Raw genomic sequence first — 27,189 nt, forward strand, 5'->3', positions numbered from 1 at the left:
TTCCCGAGGGAAGGTCCATGTTAGACTCCAACCTAACCTAACCTAAGCTGCTTTGAATTATGGAGTGAAATTTAGGTAGGCTATGCGTCCAAACCTTACCTGATCAGGAGCTTATGCCAATGACACCTCCCTCCCACACACCCAAACGTAGCCTTTGTGGCCGTAAATCTCAAACACTATTTGGTTATAAGTCCTACTTCTCTTGTTATTCTCAAAGGAAATAAGTAGCCTTGGTTCTGTATCCCTCACCTGATCATAGGTCAATGAGTCAGGTTCCCGCTGTAGTCCCCCGTTGTTGTTACATCTTCAGGGGGAGGGATGTAATGAGGTAACTGAACAATATCGGCAGAAACGAATGCCAAAATCGCATTGCAAACTATAAATACTACTTCAATAATAAAAATCACTTATTTTCTAGGTGGCATAGGCTAATCGCATTATATCTTGTACACCTCAAAATATGGTGTTTTTGCCGGCCACTGTCAGTTCAGCACTATACACATTACTAAGTCCATATATGCTAAGAGCAGTGACTAAAAACACCATCATTAGCCTATTCATATCACCTAAAAACCTTAGTGTCGCTTATAGCCGTCGGTCACAAATGATGAAGTGAATTTTACAAGTCTCTAATACCAACCTCACAATATATATGAAACAAATATAATGGGTTGAGACATTAAATCACTGATTGACAGTCGCTGTCATAAATAATGATGAACTGACAGACGGCAACACATTTGACTGAATAGTGCATGGTACAGTACTATATTTTGAAAACAAACCATGATTTCTGCATCATATCGATAACTGTATAAATGTCTTAGGGATGATTTTATTGTAAATTTAAATTTATAATTTCCTAAATTTGCCATCGATGATATTTATGCTGTATCATATTTAGGCATAAAGTACCCAATTTCTCCACAGTTGAAATGGAAATTAGGTTAGATTCCAGTTCATTCATTGCTGTAATGTAGTGAGACGTAAATTGCAATCCCAGTGTATTGTAATACTGCCATGGGATTCACCCAGAGGCATGGTTCCGCAACAAAAACTAATGACTGGAGTGAAAAGTTATGTAAGTTACAAGTCTGCTGTCTGAACTACGTTAACATTGACTCTCATGTCACCGCCCTTGCTTGTGTTTACTTTCAGGGACCGTTGCAAGAAAGACACCCTATTAAAAAAGCTATGCCGCCGAATATTTAGATCAACTTGACTGGAGGGCTGGTAAAGCATAGCATACGGTGGGATAGAGTGGTCTGTTAGCAGTATCCTAGAGAGTCACAATGATACCCTAGCGTTGTTTCATTCCCGAATGATTTTCTGAAGTTAATCCTGCAGTAAACCGGTTGCTATAGATATTTACGTGTAAAGTTTGAAAGCTAAAGTCTGGCTTAAAACTTTGATCCGTAGCACGTACAGAAAATTTTTTGTGAAGCTTAATATCTATCAGCGCATACCGCGAAGTGTGTTTTGAGCCTGCATGTGAAATTATAGCTATCGATTTTTCGTACAAATTGGTCGAAATTAGAATGATCAACCTGCTTGTATTCATGTTCCCTGTATAGGATACAGTAAAAGAACCATACTGTGTATCGCTCTTTTGTTGCTACCTGGTTTTATTTTGGTTTCACTTACATTTCGAAGGGAAACTTTTCAACATATTTTCCCATGAAATACGTCGGTAGAGGAGATGGAGATGAGAAACTGATAATAGACGTCGTTTGCTCCACTAGCGGTTACAAAAAATAAAACAAAATTTAAATGTTGAAAGGAAATTGATAAGTGAATAGAGTTGTTTTCGCTCCGTGTTTTCCTCTAAACTTATTATTTTCTTTCTCTCCCTGAGTTATTGCTTTGCTTTCCTACTCCTCCCCCTCCATCTACCCTTCAGCGTTTAGACATACAATAGTTCTCCTTTACCAGCTTCACCATAAAACGTAGGATCATACTCCCAGGAGAATAGAGGCGTATTATTTTAGTCCCAAAAACACGTAGGCCTATAGGAGAGAAAGAGAGAGAGAGAGAGACGGACGAAGCTATTTAAATATCCAGCCTTAAACCATAAAAAGGGAAAGGAAAGAATATATCAATGAAAATAAGGCAAAAGAGCGGGAACTCGTGAAGTTATCTCAAACCTAAAAGTAAACTGAGTCTTACTAATGGTTCTTTTATGTTGCCTCGGGCCGGACGAGAAAAGCTCCTCTTTAGAGCTCGGCAACGTCGTCTGGGGGAATCGTTTGCGAAGCTGCTGCAAATCTGCCAAACCGAGCATTTTGCCTCAAAAAGGATTTTAGGGATCTGTTTCGTTAACTACGAAACATACACGAATTGAGGAGGAACACAGTTGCAGTTTTTGTTTGACCCTTGAAGATTTCAGCTTTGTAGGTTGAAGGAATTGCTAAAAATGTTGTAAATGGTGCCACAAAGTTGTAGCTGCCCAACACGCATTAGCATCTGACGAAAATAAAGAAAGACGCTCCTCTCTCTCTCTCTCTCTCTCTCTCTCTCTCTCTCTCTCTCTCTCTCTCTCACTTTTGTACTGATTCATTTATCACACATTACCTGTTTCTTATATATATATATATATATATATATATATATATATATATATATATATACTGTATATATGCGTGTATGTGTGTGGAGAGATAGACAGACAGGTTATCCCTTGATAAAAGGCCAACGAACTCATGTCGAGCAGCTGGCTTCCGGTGTTGACCCCTCGTCTCGTGAGGTGGTAGCAACAGGTGTGCGAGAGGTGAATGAATCAACAGGTGAGAGTGATAAATAGATGGTGGGTGTGGTCGCACGCCTGTGCTGCCTGTGGCCCAGCTATTGGTTCAAGTCTCGTCTCGGTTTGAGAGAGTTATTCTTGTGAAAAGAGAGTAGTGGGGAGAGAGAAGAGAGAATGAGGATTGCTCTCTCCAGGAGGGAGAGGGAAAGAGAAACTGTCCACTTCGGAGAGAGGGGGTTGCTCTTCCGGAAAGGGAGAGATAGTGGATTTTTTTTCATGCCATCTTAATGTTTTAAACAAGCGACTGAGTGTGATTTATGACATGCTCGTGACGAGTGGGTTGAGAAAAAGAGTTCTCTCGCTCTTTTCTTTTTCGTAGTTACGAAGCTTAACCGGTTAATATGTATATATATACACATATATGATATATATAGTACTACATTATATATATATATATATATATATATATATATATATATATATATATATATATATATATATATATATATAATATATATATATATATATATTATATGTGTGTGTGTGTGTGTAAGAGAGAGAGTAACAAGAGAAACTCTACAGAATTAGAATATGTATGTGATGCTGTTTTAATCAGCAAATGAATTACAAAGCTTGTATAACAAAATACATAATTTATCTTGAGATATATATAATAAGTCTGAGAAAACCAAAGTAATGAGGACAGAGTGTGCACAGGGGATGAAATAACAATAGATGGAGGCAAGATTAGTGTGGTTTAATCTTTAAAATATATTTAGGAGCAACCGGTTTCTTGACTGGTTCGCTTGAGTAGAACCTGGTGAAAGATTCAAAAGGGAAAACAAACAGACAAATTGGAAACGAAAGTGGGATTTTTACTTATATCGGGTACGGATATGAATTACGATTTGACAGTGAAACTATCTTTAAGACCTTGTCGATTGGGACATCAGGCTTTCAAGAGAATGTAGGAGTCAGGTGGCGGGATAGAGGCGAGATATGATCCCATGAGGAAATTACGATAAATCCCAACTATGCAGAATCAGTTAGGATCCGCACAAGATTGTGGCGGTGGCTGGCACAGTTTGTATAGGGGGTTGACACGCTTTTGATTAATCTTCTGTGAAATCATATGAAATGGCTAATGTTGAAGTTTTCTGTTCTTTATATATATATATATATATATATATATATATATATATATATATATATATATATGTATATGTATGTATATATACTGTGTATATACACATATATATATGCCTAGTGGTGTGAGTGATAGCATTCTCGTCAACCAAACCAGTGGACTCGGGGTTGCTTCAAGGGTCGGACACAAGAACAGAATGGTATACTCCTTTGAAAATTGTGTAACTGGTAGTTGGACGACTGTGTTGGTTGCAAGCGGTGCTAGAAAGGGGGGATGGGGACACTTTATGTTTTCTATAATTTTGGTTCTGTTAAAGGAAATTTAATGAAAAACGAATTGACCTCTCATTATGCAATAATAGAGATTTTGATTTGGTCCAGTTCCTATTTGCTATTTTACATAGATATATTTGTTCTTGCTGAGAGAGAGAGAGAGAGATCCGAGACGAATTCCTTGAGAGCTAATAAAATCCAACGATTTCTGTAAACCACATCTGCAATGCAGAAACTTGTCTACGGCAAGTAACCATCTCTCTCTCTCTCTCTCTCTCTCTCTCTCTCTCTCTCTCTCTCTCTCTCTCTCTCTGTGTGTGTGTGTGTGTGTGTGTGTGTGTATTTCCGTTGCGTCTAGTTTTTCTTAAGTCTAAAGAAAACTTTGGCCCAATTTTAATGATTTGCTGAGTTACGAACTTATAACTACGTTTTCTTTGACGGAGACTGTACACACAAGCACACACATATATAATTATATATGTATATAATTACATATAATTATATATATATATATATATATATATTATATATATTATATATATATATATATTGTATATATATATATATATATATATATATATATATATATATATATATATATATATATATATATATCCTGCACTTTGTGTGTACATTTTACCGTTTTCATCGTGTTTCCGTTGTGAATTTCAGTCAAACTGTTTGCTAGATTATCGAGACGGTCAAACGACCAAACTTTGATAAAACTGGTGAGGTGAGCAGCTTATGCTAGGGCAAGTGATAGAGGCTATTTTGCATGATTTTATTTTATAGTGTTTGAAGCTGAAATACTTCATACTCATGATGTTCCCCTTGGACAGTTTTCAAAAATTATGGCAGATAATGGCCAACCCTATGAGAGCTGAAAGTCAGCTCAGTGGTCTGGTTAAACTACTTTAATAATTACATATAATAATAATGACAGATATTAATGCTTTATGCTCAGTGAAATTTTCATGTGATTGAAGTGAGGGCAGCGTCAACATTTATTCATTTACTGAAAGGATTTATGAGTGAATTAGACCTAGCCGACTTTATTTTGATACTGATTTCATTTTCCCTTCCTAACTTTTCAGTGTTGGCAATTCTACCGAATACCGGTAGTCGGTGTGGAAGCAGAGCATGTTTAAGGTAAGTATACCTGTAATGGTTATTATCAGGCGTCGATGACCTTAGTTGTTTGACTCCAGTTTGTAGTACTGAATCATGCATGAGTTATTGGTGCTATTTTTATATATTTTTTTATAAGAAGCACCTTATTTTGAAGACGTGCAAGGGCCCGCCAGAGAGAATTATTCCTGTGGAGGGCTGTGCATAAAACCAAACAAAGTGAACAAATTGTATGAAAAATATGTATCGGAACACACTATTCCACACTTCTGTATTAGTTGCGTTCTAAGGTTTCCGTGTAGTAATTCGGAGTACAGTAGTATGCGAATTTGGCCTATATGAAATCCAGTTGCTTAATTGCTAATTGTTCAGTTTGTTTAATATATAAGTAGCATGTTGAAACTAAAGTAAAAGAGTCTTAATCGTAATTTAGCCCAACTGGAAGAGAATCTTTCGTAGATATTCTACGAAGTTCTTTGTTGAGAATAGGGCGTGGAACGTAGGGGAACGTCGTATAGGCCTAGAACTGCAACATCGAGTGATCTACATCACTAGCTCCCGTAGCGGGTTAGTGACATCAGTGCACCTCATGCGGTGCACTGTAGGCATTGCTTAGGTTCTTTGCAGCGTGTCTTCGGCCCCTAGCTGCGACTCCTTTCGTTCCTTTTACAGTACGTCTTTTCATATTCTCTTTCTTCCATCTTGCTTTCCACCCTCTCCTAACAATTGTTTCATAGTGCAAGTGCGAGGTTTTCCTCCTCTTACACCTTTCAAACCTTCTGGTGTTAAGGGATTTGTTCGCTTTTCCTTTTTAGTTTTTTGTAAAAGAAAACTGTTGTGCTGACTTTGTCTGTCCCTCCGCACTTTTTTCTGTCCGCACCTTTTCTGTCCGCCCCCAGATCTTAAAAACTATTGAGTCTAGAGGGCTACAAATTGGTATGTTGATCATCCACCCTCCAATCATCAAACATACCAAGTTGCAGCCCTCTAGCCCCAGTAGTTTTGATTTTATTTAAGGTTAAAGTTAGCCATGATCGTGCTTCTGGCAACGATATAGGATAGGCCCACACCGGGCCGTGTTTAAAGTTTCATTGGCCGCTGCTCATACAACATTATACCGAGACCACCGATGGATAGATTTATTTTCTGTGGCCTTGATTATATGCTGTAGCGGCTGTACAGAAAACTCGATTGTGCCGAAGAAACTTCGGCGCATGTTTGTTTACATTTGAGATTTGAGTCATTTGACAGTTACTATCACTAATAACGATCCATGTAACGTTAATGAATAAATTTTGGTTGCGTGTAGGTTTTTGGGTTCCAGCGAGTCTTGGGTAGATATTACCAGCCTCATTTCCTCCACCCTGGCAGCGACCAACCACAGTCGATTGAGCATCAGGTACATAATTCACTACATACAATAGGTCGACAGAAGCACGCCAGTTTTTCCAGGAAACTGACCAAATTGTCACCCCATGCGATCAGTCTCAGGACTTGTTGATGAGGCGACGCTGATAACCGCTGGGCCACGGAGATCATAAAAGAGTAAATTCATAAATCCATGTTGACTGGGCGTCCGTGTCCTCTGCTGTTAGTGACGCCAATTAGCAAAGTCTGTCAGTTAGTGAGGATTAACTTTTGGTGCCGCAATAATTCCAGTGTTGACAATTTAATTTGCGTCCACTAGTTTGTGTTGTGCCAAGAGTCGCTTTTATATCTTTTAAATGTATGGGGTTTTATTGTGTGGGATGAAAGGAGATGACCTCATTTACGTCAGCCTGCAATTCGCGGAATGCTGTTATTATGGTACACCTCATTATCTTCATTAGCATTGCATTTATGATAATAATAATGAGGGTTATATTATTTTATTATTCTCCTAAGGGGGTTAGTGCCGTCAGTGCACCTCATACGGTGCACTGTAGGCATTACTTAAGGGTCTGTTCAGCTTCCCTTCGGCCCTAAGCTGCAACCTCTTTCATTCCTTTTACTGTACCTCCGTTCATATTCTTTCTTCCATCTGACTTTCCACCCTCTCTAACAGCTGTTTCATAGTGCAACTGCGAGGTTTTCCTCCTGTTGCACCTTTCAAACCTTCTTACTGTCAATTTCCGTTTCAGCGCTGAATGACCTCGTAGGTCCCAGGGCTTGGCCTTTGGCCTAAATTCTGTATTCTGTTCTATATATTTTATTAGTTTATTGGTGGTGGTGGTAGTGATGCTTCAATTGCGCTAATTAGGATTTCCTGTTGCAAGTCTTATTTTTCCGCCTAAATCTTATTTTATTCACGTGTAATAATGATTGAAGTTGTATCTTAGGCCAATTAGCCTAAAACATACGGAACTGAAGCGATTTTTTGCTTTCCGCATTTCGAAATATTTCCATGAATAAGGGTGATGCTAATTGCCCAGCCAAAGATCTTGGTATTTTTTTGCATCGTTTAGTGTTTATTATTATTATTATTATTATTATTATTATTATTATTATTATAGTGGGTAACGCCCTTGCTTTCCACCTGAGAGACCTTATCCCGACGTGAGTCAGAAATTTATTTCTGTTCCATTTGTGTGTTGATGATTTCTATCTTATTCACTCAGAAGGATAATATATTGGGTCATTGGGGAAAACTTGCAAGCAGTTTAATTCCTTGGTGCAGTTGCTCTCAGGTTCCAACTTCTTTTAGACTTGTATGGCCCAGTGGGTAACGCCCTTTGCTTTCCACCTGAGAGACCTTAGTCAGAAATTTATTTCTTTCCACACGTGATTGTGTGTTGATGATTTCTACATTATTATTATTATTATTATTATTATTATTTTTCCTTCCAGAGTTGATATTTTCATCTTCATAAGTGATTTTCTACCTTAATACTTGAATTTATTACTTTATTTAGTTATTTCGTGACACATGAACATATGAGCTTCTTTTTTTTTGCTCCGGTAGGAAAATCTGAATCGTTATCGTACATCTTTATCGTACAGGAAAAGCTTTTGCAAGATTCTTTTCGAGATACAAAATTGGATTCCTCGATTCGTTTTTTTTTTTCCAGTGGCAACACTCACTTATAATCGGAGCGTTTCGTATTTTCCATCCCCGTGGAGAGGTAATGCCGTCAGTTCACCTCGTATACGGTGCACTGTAGGCATTCCTTAAGGTTCTTTGCAACGTCCCATCGGCCCCTAGCTGCAACTCGTTTCATTCCTTTTACTGTACCTCCGTTCGTTTTCTCTTTCCTCCATCTTAGTTTCCACCCTCTCCTAGCAATTGATTCATATTGGAACTGCGAGGTTTTCCTCCTGTTACGCCTTTCAAACCTTCTTCCTGTCAATTTCCGTTTCAGCGCTAAGTGATCTCGTAGGTCCCAGCGCTTGGCCTTTGACCTAAGTTCTATATTCTATTTTCTATTCTGTAACAATTTCTGTATATAGAACTTTTAACGAAGGAATATCTTTATGGATCGCGAAATGAAATTCACGTTAGAACCGGTAGCTCCGCCGCGAGGAGAGTTTTTACTTCTATTTCGAGTTCAATTCAGCTCGTTTCGCGGAATGCGAGTCTTTATTTTTGCTCCTGTAAGCTCATTTACTCGGTGCCTTTTCCGGAGAGGGGTTGCGTTCCGGTCGCATTACTGAACGACGCGCTGGAAATAACGTTTCATTTTCGAAAGAAAGAAGAAGAATGAAGTCTCGCCGCGCGTCTGTGATTGTTTTTCCTCTCTCGGGTTGGTGGGAGGGGATTGGGGTGGGGAAAGAATTGGCTGATGGAAGGTGGCGGGGTGGTTGGGGCGGCCGCTGCGGTGCGTTACGTTTCAGGATTTTTCTGTATAATAATGAAGTCATGAATTTTGGAAATAGATGTTTTGACGCCATAGGAAAAGTGTTATTATAGTGACGGAAATATATATAAAGTTGAAACAGGTGAGCATAATGTTATATATATATATATATATATATATATATATATATATATATATATATATATATATATATATGTATATATATATATATATATATATATATATATATATATATATATATATATATATATATATATATATATATATATATATATATATATATATATATATATATGTGTGTGTGTGTGTGTGTGTGTGTGTGTGTGTGTGTGTGTGTGTGCACCAGAGAAAGTATGTGATAGTTTCATTGAGAAAGTGAAACAGATGACAGAAGGACTGATTGATGAAGAAAAGCGTGGGCTTAGACAAGGTAGAAGCTGTGTGGATTAGGCTGAGTGTTAAGAAAAAGGTGAATGAGAAGTTTGAAAGCGAAGGCAAAAAGCCACATGATGCTTACACACCCAGAAAAGGCTGACGGTGTAGAAGGTATTTTCGTTGGAAGACACGAAAAATATCATGTTGAAAACAAACCTTTTGTTATAGTACGTAGATGTGAGTGACTGGTTTCTTATAGAAATGGATATTTCTTCTTATGTAGTTAATGCTTTTATTTATGGCTTGATGGGAGCAGTCAGAGATAGACGGACTAAGGAGAGTGAATGGAGTGTGCAGTGGTTGATGTTTCCAGAATATGCAATATTTTATTGGTGTTAGTGAAGAGAAGCCAGAAAAATTGGCGAAAGCCTCTGAAAGTGCTGGTAAGTGAAAGGAGGAGCTGAAAGTGAATGTTGCCAATCGTAAGCTTCCGAGAGTAAAAAGAGACCAGGAAAATGAAGCATTGAGTGTTAACATGGGTTCAGAATCATGGAGGTGGTTGGTCACAGGATGAGAGACTGGTTGAGCTCAGACTAGGTTGGTCAAGGAAGGTATCAGGGTCTTTGCGAAAGGTCTAGAGGAGAAAATGAGTATTTCTGAAAGAAGAGGTTGAAAATTATGAAAACATTGTTGCGGAAACTGTCTGTTATGGAACTGAAGTGTGGACGTGGAACGAGAAATAAAGGAATAAGGTAGAAGTTACCGAGATGAATTAGAGTCTTTTTTTTAGGTGTTTTGGTCCAGAGTCGAAAGTGGAAGATGATTGACTAGAGAAAAGGATGAATATTTCAGAGGGTTTAGATGACCTCGACGAGGTAGTCCTAACTTCCCTGGGTGAAACTTTTCACAAGGTTTTTCAGTTTCTTGTGTTATAATGTGATATCAGCTTTCTTAAGTAAGTGATTTTTGATGACTTTCTGCTTCATTCTGCGCTAGTGTTAATTTCTTTCTTTATGCTTTTGTCACACGTATATATATATATATATATATATATATATATATATATATATATATATATATATATATATATATATATATATATATATATATATATATATATACAAAATATTCAGCTACTAATGTCGTTTAATATCCAATTCGCTCTAGTTCTGGAATATAACCGAAGGGGAATTAGAACTGATAAGTGATTCAGTACCTGGGAGACTCGAACGCCCGACAGTACATATTAGATATTAAAAGATATTTGTAACTTAATATTTGTGTATATAAAAAATATATCATACATGATGTGATAAAAATATATATACATATGCATATATATATATAAATATAAATATATATATATATATATATATATGTACATATATGTGTATATACATATATATGTATATATATGTATATATATATATATATATATATATACATACACAAATGTGTATATATATTTTATATATATATATAAAAAAATATATATATATATATATATATATATATATATATATATATATATATTTATGTGATAGGTAAATAGATTATAAAACCACTAAGTCCCTCATTCTGTTGACCTTTTTACTGTCACAATTGTAGGCATTTTCATTTCTTAAATCAGCATCCACACAAAGTCTCCTCGAATCCAGCACATTTGTAAAGGACCAGAGCCATTTGATTTAATGTAACAGGCAAATGAAACAAATAGTTCTGTTCACAATGTATATTCATTCATGTTTATATTTATAATCTGACAAGGGGTTCACAACAAGAAATAGAAATATAGAAAACTTGAAGGTAATGTCTCATAAGGATTTCATCTCACAAGAAAGAATTCATGTAAAGTTTACAGTTTTATACGTACTTATATATATATATAATTTATTATATATATATATATATATATATATATATATATATATATATATATATATATATATATATATATATATATATATATATATATATATATATATATAAAGTATTCATGGTTATTAAATGTGATCAGTCTTATTAATAAAAACGAGAAAAGAAACCATTAGTCAAAACGTGCCAAAAGTCGTCCCTATGTAAGCCCCAGATTCCAAGATTTTCTTCGGGGAAGTTAAGTGCGAATCTTTTTATACAGTTTGGATTAAAAATTCCGTTAGTGAAATTGCAGGACCAGGAGAGATTGCAAGCTTCTGTGCCCTGGTTTATATAAATGCTTAACTGTTCCTTGACCCAAGGCTGTGCGACACCATTTAGCATGTCTTCTTAAGAGTTTTAGGTTTTCCAAATTGTTCGCAAGCTTTCGTGTGTGATTTGCAGTTTTTAGTTGATTTCTGTGCTTTGTGTAATAAGAACCTTTAAATTGCTCAGTAACTTATTTTTTTCGTAAGTTTTATAAAGTTTTCTGATGCTGTTTTCGGTACGGATTATATAATGCCTTTATTTTTTGCTGTTCGTCGTTAACCTCAACAGAACGATCATACCATTTTATAACAGCATTTTGTGAGATAAATTGTTATTGTAAATCCAGCACCGAGGTAAAAGTTACGAAAGGAGTCAAGGCGTTGATGTTTCGAAAGGAAAGATACTTTTTTGAGAAATTTTACTCATAAGGAAGGCAAAGAGAGGAAAATGCAATTGGAATGTAAATTGGACAATAGCAGTTCGTTTGACAGTCCTTATTTAATTTTCCTTTTCACCTTCTATTGCTGAGACATAGGTTTCTAGTTCTTCTCGAACTGTAATCCGTCTTTCTTAATTCCACTTTTCGAAGCTTCGTTAAGAGCTAAAATGTAGTTTTCATTAGAACAGTTCTTGTGAATCACAACCACGAGATGAGTTTCATGACGAGTAATCGTATCATTTCTAGCCCACAATATATTGTATTTAACTTTTCGACACTTTAATTATTTTCTGTATATTTTCTTCGGTTTTTGGTTTTGTTAATCATTTCCGCGTAACTATTTTGCTCATTCTAGTTTTAGAGCCAAATCGTCGGGAATAAATACATGGTAAAAGTGTGATCTTGGAGCATTATCATTTTAAATATCAGAAACTTTTCATCCTGATGACGCGTAGTAATTTGGAAACCCGACATTGCCGCAAATATATTGTTGCTTAATATATGGAAAAGATCCAGATATACGGTGATATCTTCTATGTATGCCGAGGGTCATCCAAGGCTCGGGTATATACAAGCATACTTTATACTTTATATATAAATGTATACATATATATATATATATATATATATATATATATATATGTATATATATATATATATATATATATATATATATATATATATATATATATATATATATGTATATAAAATCAGCCAATTCTCAAAAGTTATAGTAAAGATATCTACGATCATAAAACCATAATCTTTCCTTCTTCCCACCCCCTCAAAATACGGCAAACACGCAAGGGAGAAAAAAAAAATTCGCTATTTAATTCTTTATGGAAGCACATGGAAAGAGATCGTAACGATGATGACAACACAGACATCCACATTTAAACAGACTCTCACAGACAGTTAATATCTAAGAGTGCCAGCAGTCGTGTCAGAGAGAGGCATAAGGTGTCTGTATTCTGGATGCTGAAACACGCGCTTGGCTCCACCCATGAGTCCATTAGGTGAAATCTTTCTCATACTCTTCTTGTTGTACTTCGCGCTGTCTACTGGCCTTCCCTCCCCCCCCGCCCTCTCCCTCCATCCCCACCCAGTCCCACCCTTCCTCCATTCCAGCAACCCTCCCCTCTCCTCCTCTCAACGACATCCTTCCCCTCCACCACCAGTGAAAACTTTATCTTTACCCTTTTCCGATTGCTCACGTCTTTTAAGGCTTGTTGCAAGTTTCAGTAACGCTCGTGCTTTTGTTCTGACACGAATGAATGCACCTCAAATCCTACAGAATTTTAGTTGAAGTAAATTGCAAGGAAAACTGAATTACTCCTAACGCAATCTTGCACATCTCTTCACGCTTTATTATTTCCCATAAGCACTCAGATTTTTCTGCCTGATAAACACTCTTTCAAGATCCTACTATCTTACTTCTCTAAGAAAAACATGAACAAAATTTAAAAAGAAAAACCCTTTCATGATGCACCCATACCTTCCTAATCTATTCATTACTAATAATTTTTCCCTAGATCAGAGCACGTCATATAAGGAAGAGAAATTCCATCACAATAACGACGAGTTAGATAGAAAATCCTTTTTTAAGAAACGATTTTTATGAGTTTTCCAGGAACGAGGCAGACCCGGGACTGATTTTTAGTGTTTTGTTAAATATGTTTGATATTTGTTAACTTAGAGTTGGTAATTTAGGAATTACTTGTTATTTGATAGCTGACGGGGTTCTGTGCTTACGTTGATGCTATTTTTATTTAATTTCAATCAAGGCTAATTTTAAGCCTGCAAATCAGCCCCAGACTGCTACGTGCGAGATGAACAAAATAATTAATTGCGATGAAAAGGCGTAAATGATTTGCTTAATTTAGATGCTGGATGAACCTGTGTCTAAAGTCAATACATGTTCCCCTACGTCGAGGAGAGAGAGAGAGAGAGAGAGAGAGAGAGAGAGAGAGAGAGAGAGAGAGAGAGAGAGAGAGAGAGAGAGACTAGAAGTAGGGCTGTAATCCGATTTAGTCATGAAAGGCATTATTCACTTTTCAATCACGTTTTCTTCATTAAGTGTCATTAGGAAAGGTTTCCATATTAGACACACATGTCAAATAGAATCTGTTTTAATTACTAAACGGAACTGTGCAGTTTTAATGGATATACCATAATAGTGTCCATAAACGATAGGAAGAAGTCCAGGTAACGAGGCCCATGAAACAGATATTAAAATGAAATAATAAAATGATAAAAAAAAATTTTTTCGAAGAGTTTTGTTTTCCTCGAATATGTTAAACTCCTTTTGTTTTATTCATGGTTAGGCATTATTCATTTTCGTCAGGTCTGGGCTATGTAGGGACATTAGGATCTGTGTTTTAAAACTGGAAGACCACTACAGCAAACGGAAGCATACTTCTGATTAAGGAAACATAATATATAATTCTTAATACCGCTCCAAATATTATAAAGAATTGTTAATGACAATAAATTTTCATTAGTATCGTAATATTTTCCAGCATCACTTTTGAACAATGTCTTCTTGACCATGGATCAAAGTAAGCCCCCCCCCCCCTTCTCTCTCTCTCTCTCTCTCTCTCTCTCTCTCTCTCTCTCTCTCTCTCTTTTAGTGTCGAATTTCATATTTCATCAGTTATTCTGAATCCAGAAGCTCATGAAAAGTTAATATTCCCAGGATTATGCAGCGCGAAAAAATGAACCCCCACAAAAAAAGGCATTGAAAATTTTATGCGAAAAACAATTATTTTTGAGCCGAAATTTGAAACCATCGTACATTTTCTTTTGACAGCCCTGCCATAAGACTTGTTTTTCAGTTCCAATTTATCATTTTTTGTTGTTATAAACGGGCCTTGTTTGGAAAGCAGTTATGAGAGACGTATTAAATTTCATGTGACAGTTCCGTACCTGGTCTGTAAAGTCTTGTTAATTTTGTTAAATATTGAGATGATATAAATTTTGCTCTTCTGTGTCGCTTGAAATTATCCATATAAAAACAATTATCTGAGTAACGTCAATAAAAGTTACTTTGGCGCTGGTATGAAAAAATATAAGTATATAGAAAATGAAAATCAAAGTTATATCATGATTCAGAAGCAAAACATTGCTGTTAGCGTAAGGAAATTTTTACCTAACCTTGGAATGAAAAACATTTCTATCTATTGAAGGAAACCTTAACCAAACTTTGGGTTAACTCCCTGTAATATAGCTGTCATTATAGCATGTGGCATTGAACGTTTAGAATAGAACTTGTCCCACCAATTAGGAGCGAAAGAAGGTACTGCAAAAACAGTGATTTACCTACCAATCGGCAAATACAAACGAGATCCAGCTAGTTATCGGCAGACGTGAATAGAGAAGCAATTAAGTGGTAGATGGAAAAGTGATCTACCGACCAGTTAAGAAATGCGAAAGAAATCTATTTAATTACCTAATCATGTTGGAAAGTCACGGATTCTACCTATCGACCTGACGTTGCGGTAAGAATCTTCTTACCTGTCGGGAAAATCGAAGGAAGTCGACTGACCAATCAAAACTTTCGAAAGAAGGCTAACCTACCAATCACAAGAGAGGAAATAGTATATGCTATGTGATATGGAAAATGAAACAGTTCGAACTTTATCCTTGCAGTGTCGCTACTTGTATGTAGAAATTTTTTCCTGAAGAGAGAAATTGTCAAACCTCCCGACACTGCCTACAGGAACATCAAAACATTTGCACTTGTACACGGAACAAAACATACTCTTCTATTCTATATACACAGAAATTGTCTTTGTATGCGTGTGTGTGTTTATGCTGCCAGCATAGAAAAACATGCACGCATAAAAGACAAATGTATAATATATATACATGTATGTATATATACATATACGTAAAGGCGTATATCATAATATCATAACCTTTTACTTCTGTCTTCAGTTACAACATCAAAAACACGTTTATCAGTAAGTCAGCATGTATATATATATATATATATATATATATATATATATATATATATATATATATATATATATATATATATATATATATACACACACACATACACGACGACTTCTATACTACTCCAAAAAGTTAACTTCTTATACAAATATGGACGAAAAACTTACACAGACTTACAAGTACAGAGAAAATAGGGAGCAGTAAGGTCTTGCTCACTGGCTGAATGACGAAATATAAACATCCGTTTATTAAATGCTAAATATCCATACTGATTTCCTATAAATAATTCCTGATAATTCATTTCATAGGCTGACGATTCTACTCAATTCCTGCTAACCGTAATGCCTAAGTATTGGAATGCTATTATTTAAGGTCCAGTAGATCACAGGGAATTCTTTTTTGGTGGGGGAAGGCTGTTCAGTTGTGTTTGCTGCGCCGTCAGCGTGAGTCTCTTACGAATGGAATCTCTTGGTAATTTATTTGTCTCGATTAAGACTGGAAATACGTTTGTACACAAGCGAGGATATAACCGAAATAAATCGAATTATAACGTGTTTTTCCATAATTAAGACGTTGGGACATCTATCACTGTACCATATTAAATAAAGACTACATCAAATGGTCTTTTTTTTTTTTCATTATAATTGGAAATACGCTTGTACACAAGAGAGGATATAACTGAAAAAATCAAATTATCGTGTGTTTTTCCATAATTAAGACGTTGGGACATCTATCACTGTACCGTATTAAATAAAGACTACATCAAATGGTCTTTTTTTCATTAAAACTGGAAATACGTTTGTACACAAGAGAGGATATAACTGAAAAAATCAAATTATCGTGGGTTTTTCCATAATGAATATAGTTGGAACATCTATCACTGTATCATATTAAATAAAAACTACATCAAATGGTCTTTTTTTTCATTAATACTGGAAATACGTTTGTCCACAAGAGAGGGTATAACCGAAAAAATCGAATTATCGTGTGTTTTTCCATATTTAAGATAGTTCCATATTAAATATTTAAAAACCACATCACAAATACAAAACTCCCTCCGGTTTTCATAAATAACACCTCGAATGTTCATGAATAAAACTCTTTCAGAGAGTTATACATGAAATTGCTACTGGTTGTCTAAACCGAAGCAACTACCAGATGTCATAAATAACCGAAACTCCTTCTGGTTGTCACAAACATAACTTCTGTTGGTGGAAGCAAAACTACTTCCGGCTGTAGAGAAGCGGGTGTACACAGTGAAGGAACTTATGGTATTCAGTAGTAAGAATTGCCATTGCGTCCATAAGCAACGAATTCACTCTTAATTTTAACGAAACCATTATATCGATTCATTTTTGTATATCTGTCATTCTGCCTGATAAAGTGTTTTTACTCGGAAAATTTTTCATTCTAGGTGTCCGTGGCGTTTAATTATGCTTGTGCCCACGAGCAAGTAATAAGTGACCTGGCGTTATTTTATTACGTCAAAGTAGGACCACCATAGCAAATCGGTTGTGGTTGTCAGTGTGCATAATAGTAAAGGAAAACGTTTAAATTTTTTAAATTCTGTATGTTCTCTTTTAATGAGAGAGAAAGTGTTTTAGCTAGTTTTAATGTGACCTTGCTGTGACCATTAGTAAGAAACTCACTTCCGATGTGTGCAGAACACATTCGAGTTTAATTTTAATGGACGAACTTCTTCTGCATTCTAATAAGATTAATATAAGAATTCTTAGCTCGACTGCCTCGCGTCTAGATTCCTTCTAATTAAGAATAAAAATCTATAAACTTTACTCGGAGGATGATAAAGTTTTTTAAGACTAATTAACGTGCTCTAAGTCACTAAGCATTATACACTTGAAAACACTTATAAAGATATATTTAAATATTTGAGAATGTTATCCCAATATGCTTTTTTCTGGTAAATTTTTCAAAACGTTGATTCCCCTGCTGTCAAAATCGATATTACAAGTCAATCATTTGTTTACTTTTAAATTGGTCATTGTTGGGTAAAAGTCTTTTTTGATTAACTGTCCAGTATTCCATTTATAAAATGTTGTATGTAACCATTCTAATGACTAAATATCGTGTTACTACTACCAATACTACTACTGCTACTAGTACTGCTACTACTACATATTATTTTTACGCTGGTACTCTCAGTGTTTTGGTTAATAACATGTTAGATGATGCTAAAGTCCAGTTTTCAAGGTTAATCTGTTCTCTCATTTCCCTTTTTTACGACAACATATTGCTAGATATGTAATTACGAAGGTTACCTGTTGGATAAGTGGCTGGTGTTAGTTACTGCTGAGATTAATTTTATGTTAACTTTTCTGCAGTTTTTCTTGGGAAGCAAAGCAGAGAGAACGAGAGAGACGGAGAGAGAAGAATGGAGAAAAAACAGTGTTTATCTAAGCAAATGAGTTCTTTGAGACTCGAAGGTTGTTATTTATTATTAGATAAATAATTTACGAAGAGCAGGGATTATTTCTGTAATAATAGCTGTATAGTAAGCGCAGTTGGGAAACGCATTACACATCCGTCACACATGATTTTGAGAAGGAAGCCTTCCGAGCGGCGGAGATAGTCCAATTTTCTTACATTCCGTCTGTTTTTTTCTTCTTGACTCAATCGCTGTTACCTCATTTGTCCCTTTCATTATGCAGTTCCTCCTGGCTTGACAGGTACTGAGCTCATGATATAACGTCTTGCTTCATTTCATGGGAATTACCACATTCCCTCCTCTCCGTGTTTATTTTTCCATTTCTGACTCGTCTTCACCATGTTTGTGTCTCTCACCTTTTCATAGCCAGTTCAGCTTGACATTCACTACCTCATTTTACTTTCATGCTCGAGTTCCCCCGTGCTGGATTGATATGGACGGCTGCCTTTTTCTGTCACTCCGTTTTCACTCCTCTTTCATCGTATCTTCACTCCACGATGTGAAAGGAACCACCACATTTTTTTCTTCATATCTCGTTTTCACGCATGACTCGCAGTAGCCACCACGTTCTTCTTCATCTCATTTTCTTATCGCTTCTTAGACAGACAAGGAATCCACAAGTTGCCTTCCGTCAGTGTGTGTTTTTTTCTCAGTGATTTTCATGACATGTTTTTTCTTCCTTGATGTGATGGATAGTGCCACAATCTTACGCTACATTTATCTTCCCTGCGTAAACATGGCCCACCTCATTTTCTCCTTAATAGATGGCAGCCCATTGCAGTCTTTCTTCTCACCTTACATTATAGGGATTACCAGTGCTCTCTCCTTTCTGATGTGAGATGGGAACCACAATATTCAATTTTCCGCAGCATTCCTCAAAATGAAAACGCAGGATTTTTCTCGCGTATTATTTTCCCTGAACGGTGAATTCTACTTTCTTTTTGTCTCATCTTTTCACTAATTTTTCCCGTGACTTTTTTTTCTGTTCCATGGGATATATATATATATATATATATATATATATATATATATATATATATATATATATATATATATATATTATATTATTTATTTATATTATTTATTTATTTATTTATTTATTTGTTGTCCCCTCTGTGCCATTTTGTCGTTTTGTCATCTTTCTGTTCTTTGCAGTTACTTGATATATCGGAATCTTGCATGTATTACATATCACTCTGACTGGAGGCTGACTGTCGCATGCTTTCTCCAATATTAATGTTTTCTCTCTTGTGTAAATGGTGACACATTCTGTTCCTAGGAAAAGATCGTAAGAGTTCTTGTCTTCTCAATTTATTGCCAATACTTATTTGACAGCAGCTGTCGGTGTAATTTATGGGATAGATTTGAATAGTGTCACTTATTCTCGGGCTTTATTGTCCATTCTCGATCTACTTGATGACTTCTTTTATTACCGCTCTTATTATCTCATTTATTATCTCATTGTATTCATCTTTGTGACGTGATCGGAGCTCGCTACTTTTTTCACCTGACCCTCTCTTGATTTGGTGGAACTGTTCCTTTCTCGAAGGTAGGTTGCTGTGTTTTCCTCACATTTGTCATAAATTCTCTCTCCATTCCTCAGTTACTTGACATGGGCCGCCATTTTTGTTCGACTTTCCATTGTTTGGACGTGGTCGCGACAGGTCTCGACTCTGTATGTTTCCTACCATAACTGAATTGAATGACACCCCTCTTTTACCGTATTTCCTGGCCTTAACTGGATGGGAAGTATGTTATTCACTCCCACGATTTCCTGTCACTTATTGGATGGGAAGTACCTCGTTCTCCCCGCGTTGCGTTCTCTTCCTTATTTAGTGGTTCCTCTTTCTCCAAATTCTTGCCACTCGGTTTCTCCATGTTCCTCGGTGTTCTCTTCTGTATTTTATTGGTTTTGTTTTATCCAGTGTCACAGCGACATCGATTCTGATAGTTTTACTCTATAGTGGAATTTCTTAGTGTCCCTGTTAAATAAATATATTTTCTACCGTAAACTAACTTTATAAAATGAATAGACTCTGTGAATCTTCTGGATGTTGCGTGTTTTTTTTTATATTTTTTAAAATTAAAGTAAATTATTTTAATCTTTACCTTGAGGCTCGGGTAATTGTCTGGTTCTCTCGAAAGGTAAAGATGTAGAGGAACAGAAAAATGTAGGAAACCGAGGAATCTAACTGAGGAAAGTAAACTTCAGCCGAAAAAAGGGGATCTTTCCTAGACAGTGACCCCCAAGGGTTTTCGGGGGTGGTTACCTAGGACTAATATTTCTTGGGGGTCATTATCTTTATGATATTTAAGGTCTTTTGTTTATGTTTTTGCAGTAATCGCCAACGGGCTTGCACTAAACACGCCGCAAAGGTGGATTGATAACGGGTTAAAACCCGTGGGGGTCACTATCTAGGAAATATTCGAAAAAAAAGAGTAAGACTCCCCCAAGAGCTCGTTTCGTTATTTTTGTTTTCTTTTTCATATCACGCTCAGCAGTCACCTCCGCAAGCTAGAAAATATTTTTGATGCTGCCAAGTTTCAGCTAATTTGATCTTCATTATTAAAAAAAATTTTTTTTTTTTTTTTATTTCATTTCTCTCTCACAGCTTTGCTGTCCGGGTTTCTTCTAAGCCACAAAATAATGGTTTCATATTGTTGTACTTATTTTGTTGAATCGAGAGTGATCTTGTAAGTAACGTTGCCTTATCTTTGCGTGATGTTTGATGTCCATTTGGGTGATGTCCAACCTGATTCAGCGGTTTGAAAATAACCCACAGAGTAGATTTTTTTATTTATTTTCTGGCTGTTGCTGGTGTGGACGAACTCTTTAAAATGAAAGTTTATCTCACTATTTCCTGATTTTTGATGTTTTCATTATGCAGTGAAAGTCGTGTTGCAAGTTAGCCTTTTCCATGCTGAGTTAAATGGCCTTTACCTGAACTTTACTTTTCTGTATTTTAATAAGTAACTTTCTGATTGGCATCTTTCGTCCAAATTGGCCTTAGAATAGATTAGTACTGTGGCTGTTTCGTGAAAAATTTAAGTGGTTTTATTCATTTGCATTTTTTGGTAACCAATTATTTTTATGTATTGGAGGTTTAATTCATTTGCATTTTTTGCTAACCAATAATTTTTGTGTATCGGAATTATCTTCCAGTGGTATTGCTGTGATTTTACTCTAATCCTCTTCACCCCTCATTTTTTTTTATACTTCTCCATTTAATGTAGCCACTATCATTAGTACTTCTTTTTTCATCTTCATCTTGTCCACTCCCCGCACTAAATCCTTATTAGTAGAGACGATCTAATTGTGCCACGCTGATATTTATGGCATGTTGTTGTGCAAAGGGCCACATCTAATTACTTTTCAGTATGGAAAAAGAACAGTCGCTGGGAGTCTGATTTTATCTTGTTATGTAGAATGAGATGTCTTTGTCATATAGATGTTGATTTTATAAGAATGTCATAATCGCTTGAGTCACTTGAACGATGAAGAAATCCACAATGATGGAAGCGTAACTATACGTTAAAAATATATTAAAAAAAAAAGTGGGTAATCGAGCAGATTCTCGAAAGCTCTCGTTTTCTATATATTTTTCATATACATTCACACTGACATCATTGTAGAATCCTTCACGGTGTTGATTTTATTTATTTGATGTCTCGTTCGCTGCCAAACTGAAATTCCATTTAAAAATCGACTAACATAAAGATATTTCTTTCCATCTTTCTACCTTATTTATTTTATGAAGGAACCCCATATAATGCCTTTGTAATTTGAACAGCCTTCGATCAGTGTTTTCCGATTTTGGTTTATGTTCGATGAAGAATTTTGCCATTTTTCGTGTTTTCTAGTTCAGCGATTTTATAGTCATTCAAAACGCTTGCAAACTTCTTAACCTGTTAATAGTAAAAAAAATGTGTGAACTGCTTTTTACCGAAGTCTCGGTATAGTGACATACATACGCGATAGTTATTAAGGGTATTTTAGTTATTTTCATTGTTAGTTTGTTGCTCATTTAGACATCTTTTCATATTAACGTAATCACCTTACATTAATTTTCCACTTAAAGTGATTTCAAGGCCAAGCCCGAGGTCGTCTCATAACTTATGTTTATTATCTCACTTGACAACGAACGCAAAGAAAACGTGTATTTATTTTCTCAATTGACAACGAACGCAAAGAAAACGTGTATTTATTTTCTCACTTGACAACGAACGCAAAGAAAACGTGTATTTATTTTCTCACTTGACAACGAACGCAAAGAAAACGTGTATTTATTTTCTCACTTGACAACGAACGCAAAGAAAACGTGTATTTATTTTCTCACTTGACAACGAACGCAAAGAAAACGTGTATTTATTTTCTCAATTGACAACGAACGCAAAGAAAACGTGTACTTATTTTCTGACTTGACAACGAACGCAAAGAAAACGTGTATTTATTTTCTCACTTGACAACGAACGCAAAGAAAACGTATTTATTTTCTCAATTGACAACGAACGCAAAGAAAACGTGTATTTATTTTCTCAATTGACAACGAACGCAAAGAAAACGTGTATTTATTTTCTCACTTGACAACGAACGCGAAGAAAACGTTACCAGACGTCTTCGAATTTCATTATATCTAATTTCATTTTCTGTGTACAGACTACAAGTAAACTTAATATAACTTCATTAACGAACAACTTCCCCACGCAAATGCCATATTAACTCTTGTTCAGTTTTGGAACCACTGAAAGAAAAATTATCCTTTTTTCTGGGACAGTTTCACGATATTTCCAGATATTATGACAGTTGGTTTGACTTAATTTAAATCTATATGAATCTTCTTACAATGGAAATAATAATAAAAGTTTTACTAATGATATTTTCAGGTTCTTTTCATAATTGTGCAGATATTTTTACAACTTTTTATGTTCACATATTTTTTGAAGTTTTCACAATTTTCTTAATATTTTCACATTATTTTTGTAATATTTTCACACTGTTTACACTATTATCACTTTGTTTATTTTTTATATATATATATATATCTTGGAGTAAAACCAGTCACCATTACATATTGTTTGCTGATGTACAAAAGCAGCTAAACCGAGTCTATTTGGAAGGTGAGAAGCCGTCTAAACTACACGGTGCAGATACAAGATTGATTAAGAGCTAAAACAATTTATATATATGTAAATATATGTATATATATAACATACATACATACACACATATATATTTATATTTATATATAGCCTACATATATATATATATATATATATATATATATATATATATATACTGATATATAATATATATATATATATTAGAGAGATACATATACATTATATATATAAATATAAAAAATATATATATGTATATATATACACATACATATACATATCCTTATACATATAAATACATATGATACGCATGTACGATATACATACATAATATGTATATATTGCGTACGGTCTACGTACATATAAACAATATTGCTGACGGACAGACATACTTATTTCTGGAGATATTCCAAGTCATGACAATACTATCATCATCATCATCATCATCATCTCGTTATTCTTCATTTATTAGTCATTTCTCTTAGCTAGTCAAAAAGCAACGCCAGAAAATTAATTTCCAGCGTCTTTCCAGAAGGCATATACCGGAAGGAGAGGAAAAGGAATGTGTAAATAGTACCGTGGTCTTTATGGCTTAGACGGTGTTTACCTAGAACCTTCAAATTCACGCTCCATACAGCCCCACCGTCAAATCGATTTCAAGGTCGACCTGTTTTGCTCTCAGAATGGTTTGGATTGGTTGTACTTCGGGACCTACGGACAAAAGTAAAGAGAATTTCCTTAATTTCTCGATATCTTGAATTTGGACTGTGTGAGTTCTTGGAAAAGCAGAGTCTACATGCCCCAACACACACACACACATATATATATACACACACATATATATATATATATATATATATATATATATATATATATATAATATATATATATATATATATATATATATATATATATATATATATATATATATATATATATATAATATATATGATAACTTAGCCTAGAAGTGTATTTTATATAATATATTATATATATATATATATATATATATATATATATATATTTATATATATATATATATATATATATATATATATATATATATATATATATATATATATATATATATATATATATATATATACATACTTCTAGACTGAGTAATCATCATTTTTATAAATTAAACAAACGAACTTCCGCATATCTTTTAACCGAAATCCTTGACCCACCAATTTCTCCAAAAAACTTTTTCTCCAAAAAACTTATACAAATCTCTTTCGCTCGACGGGGAAAACAAATGATCTGTTTTGTTATTGATTCTCCTTTATCTTTTAATCCCCAAAGTAACCTTATCGATTGCTAATTCGCGTTGCTTTGAAATTCTGATTGCAATATCTGAGGGTTAATGGAGCCTAATCTCCAGTCTGGCAGATAACTCTAGAATTTGTGAAGGAATGAACCCTTGTTAATATATTAATTTTTTTTTTTTTTTTAATAAGTGGGATCTCTTCCTTCTGTACTGACCTTTGGCTTCTCTTGCTTCTTCCTAATGAACACCATATTCTTTGGAATCTTGAATTGCAAGTCAATAGCCCCTGTGGGCTTGTTCCATATGAATAGGTTTCATCTTCTGAATAATAATAATAATAATAATAATAATAATAATAATAATAATAATAATAATAATAATAATAATAATAATAATAATAAATTTGAAGCCAGAAAAGGTAACTCCATAGGAAAAGACAGCCATTGAATTTTGGATGTGATTGGGCTACTAGTCACGGACCCTCTCCAGTGTAACGCCATCTGGAATGTCATCAACAGAGCAACTAACTGTGATAAACGCAGGTTTGTTTTGCTCCAGACTTGCCAGTTCAATTCAAGCTTCGGCAGCCAAGGCGTACCTAGCACTCCCAGCCGCGCTCTTGCTCAAGGGCGGCGCCCTTCAGAGCTCGTCCGCGGTGACGTTTTTCTCCTGGAAGCAGTAAGGCATCTGGACGCCGTGAGAGCACTGGGAGAGGACGTCGATGTTCCTGATGATGGACACCGTCCCTACGACGAAGGACACGACGCCGAAGAGCGCCACGCCCCAGGCGGGAAGCTTGGCTCGCGTCCAAAGGCCCCCTTCTTCAAGGCGGATGAAGCTGAAGGCTGGCAGGATGTAGGCTAGGGGGACAGCGCACATTATTCCCTGTAAGGATGGCAGAGGGATTTAGCGGGAGAGTATATTCAGTTGAAGATGTCCAGATTATGGGCATGAATTATAGTTATTATTATTGCTTATGTTGTTGTTTGTAAAGTTTGAGACTTGAAATGTAAAAATTTTATTATGTCTTTATGATAATAATAATAATAATAATAATAATAATAATAATAATAATTATTATTATTATTATTATTATTAATAATAATAATAATTATTATTATTATTATTATTATTATTATTATTATTATTATTATTATTAATAAAAGTTTTTAGCAATAAAAGTTTTTAGCGTACGAATTTCTTTTGTCATTTTGCAACTGAGACAAGTCGCTTTGGATCTTGTTTCTCCTTCCAAATTCGATGCTCCACCATCGAAATTATCGAACTTATTCAAATCAGAGTCAGGAGATGAGTAGGCATTTAAAAAAAGGAATTATTATTGTTGTTGTTGCAGTTATAATGGGACAATAAAAATGGTGATAATAATAATAATAACAACAATAATTATTATTGTTCTATTGGATATTATTGTTATAGTTATAATTTTCTATTTTTCTAGGGGAGATGCGTTCATTTCATGGGGGAAAAGTAAAAAATGAATTATAAGTTATTCCTTGGACGTCAGAAGAGTCTATTATTGTATTAACCAACTTATTAAAAAGAGGCAGAATTTTTTGATTATTATTATTATTATTATTATTATTATTATTATTATTATTATTATTATTAGACATTCTAGTAAGAATAACAGAAGAGATTAGAGACGAGGAACGCCCTCCACTCACGTTCAGCTCGAGCACGATGCCCAGGCAGTCGGTGGTGAAGGAGAACAGCATGCAGAGGATGGCGATGAGAACGGAGAGAACGGCGTGGCGGAAGAACGGCTGGGGCTGGTAGTCCTGGAAGAACGCCGTCTCGAGGACGTCCCTGGCGACGAAGCACTCGATCGGGAACGTCAGCAGGATGGTGATGGCGAAGAAGCCCCGGCACACGTTCATCAGGTCGTCTCCCCAGCAGTAGTTCTCGAAGATGTCGCCTGCAGGAGGGGGGGAGAAGAGAACGCGGGCATTATATCGGAGTGATTCACGATAATGATAGTGATTGGAAGGTATTTATGGTTAAAGATATGGGTAATTAATAATAATAATAATAATAATAATAATAATAATAATAATAATAATAATTGCTGTTTCAACGGCATTTAGCCAAATGCTGTTGAAACAGCAATTGTTTTTAATGACACTGACCTAAAAGAGGGACTCTACCAAGCAATAATAATAATAATAATAATAATAATAATAATAATAATAATAATAAATTATTATTACCACCACTCTAGTGGTTTTGTCCTAGTTTTGGCCGTACGTATTTATTTGGCTGTTTTGTACTTAGACAAATTGGTTTGGATCTTAA

The 27,189-nt window shown here is 35.2% G+C and overlaps 2 protein-coding genes across 2 annotated transcripts in view; one reads left to right on the plus strand and one right to left on the minus strand.

Moving 5' to 3' along the window:
• The window catches only part of LOC136828377 (cathepsin L-like), a 316,355-nt gene that overhangs the window by 2,285 nt on the left and 286,881 nt on the right, over positions 1-27,189 (plus strand). Inside the window, exon 2 of the mRNA XM_067086342.1 lies at positions 5,257-5,311. The gene's annotated coding sequence lies outside the window, so the exon portion shown is untranslated. The remainder of the gene's footprint in view (positions 1-5,256; positions 5,312-27,189) is intronic.
• Positions 25,045-27,189, minus strand: part of LOC136828376 (putative sodium-coupled neutral amino acid transporter 11) — an 81,409-nt gene continuing 79,264 nt past the window's right edge. The window contains exons 8-9 of the mRNA XM_067086341.1: positions 26,562-26,812; positions 25,045-25,761 (exon numbers count right to left, since the gene is read on the minus strand). Of these exons, the coding sequence (XP_066942442.1) occupies positions 25,516-25,761; positions 26,562-26,812 (497 nt within the window). The 3' untranslated portion in view covers positions 25,045-25,515. The remainder of the gene's footprint in view (positions 25,762-26,561; positions 26,813-27,189) is intronic.

The sequence above is a fragment of the Macrobrachium rosenbergii genome, chromosome 42 (genome assembly GCF_040412425.1).
Source record: "Macrobrachium rosenbergii isolate ZJJX-2024 chromosome 42, ASM4041242v1, whole genome shotgun sequence".
Lineage (NCBI taxonomy): Eukaryota > Metazoa > Arthropoda > Malacostraca > Decapoda > Palaemonidae > Macrobrachium > Macrobrachium rosenbergii.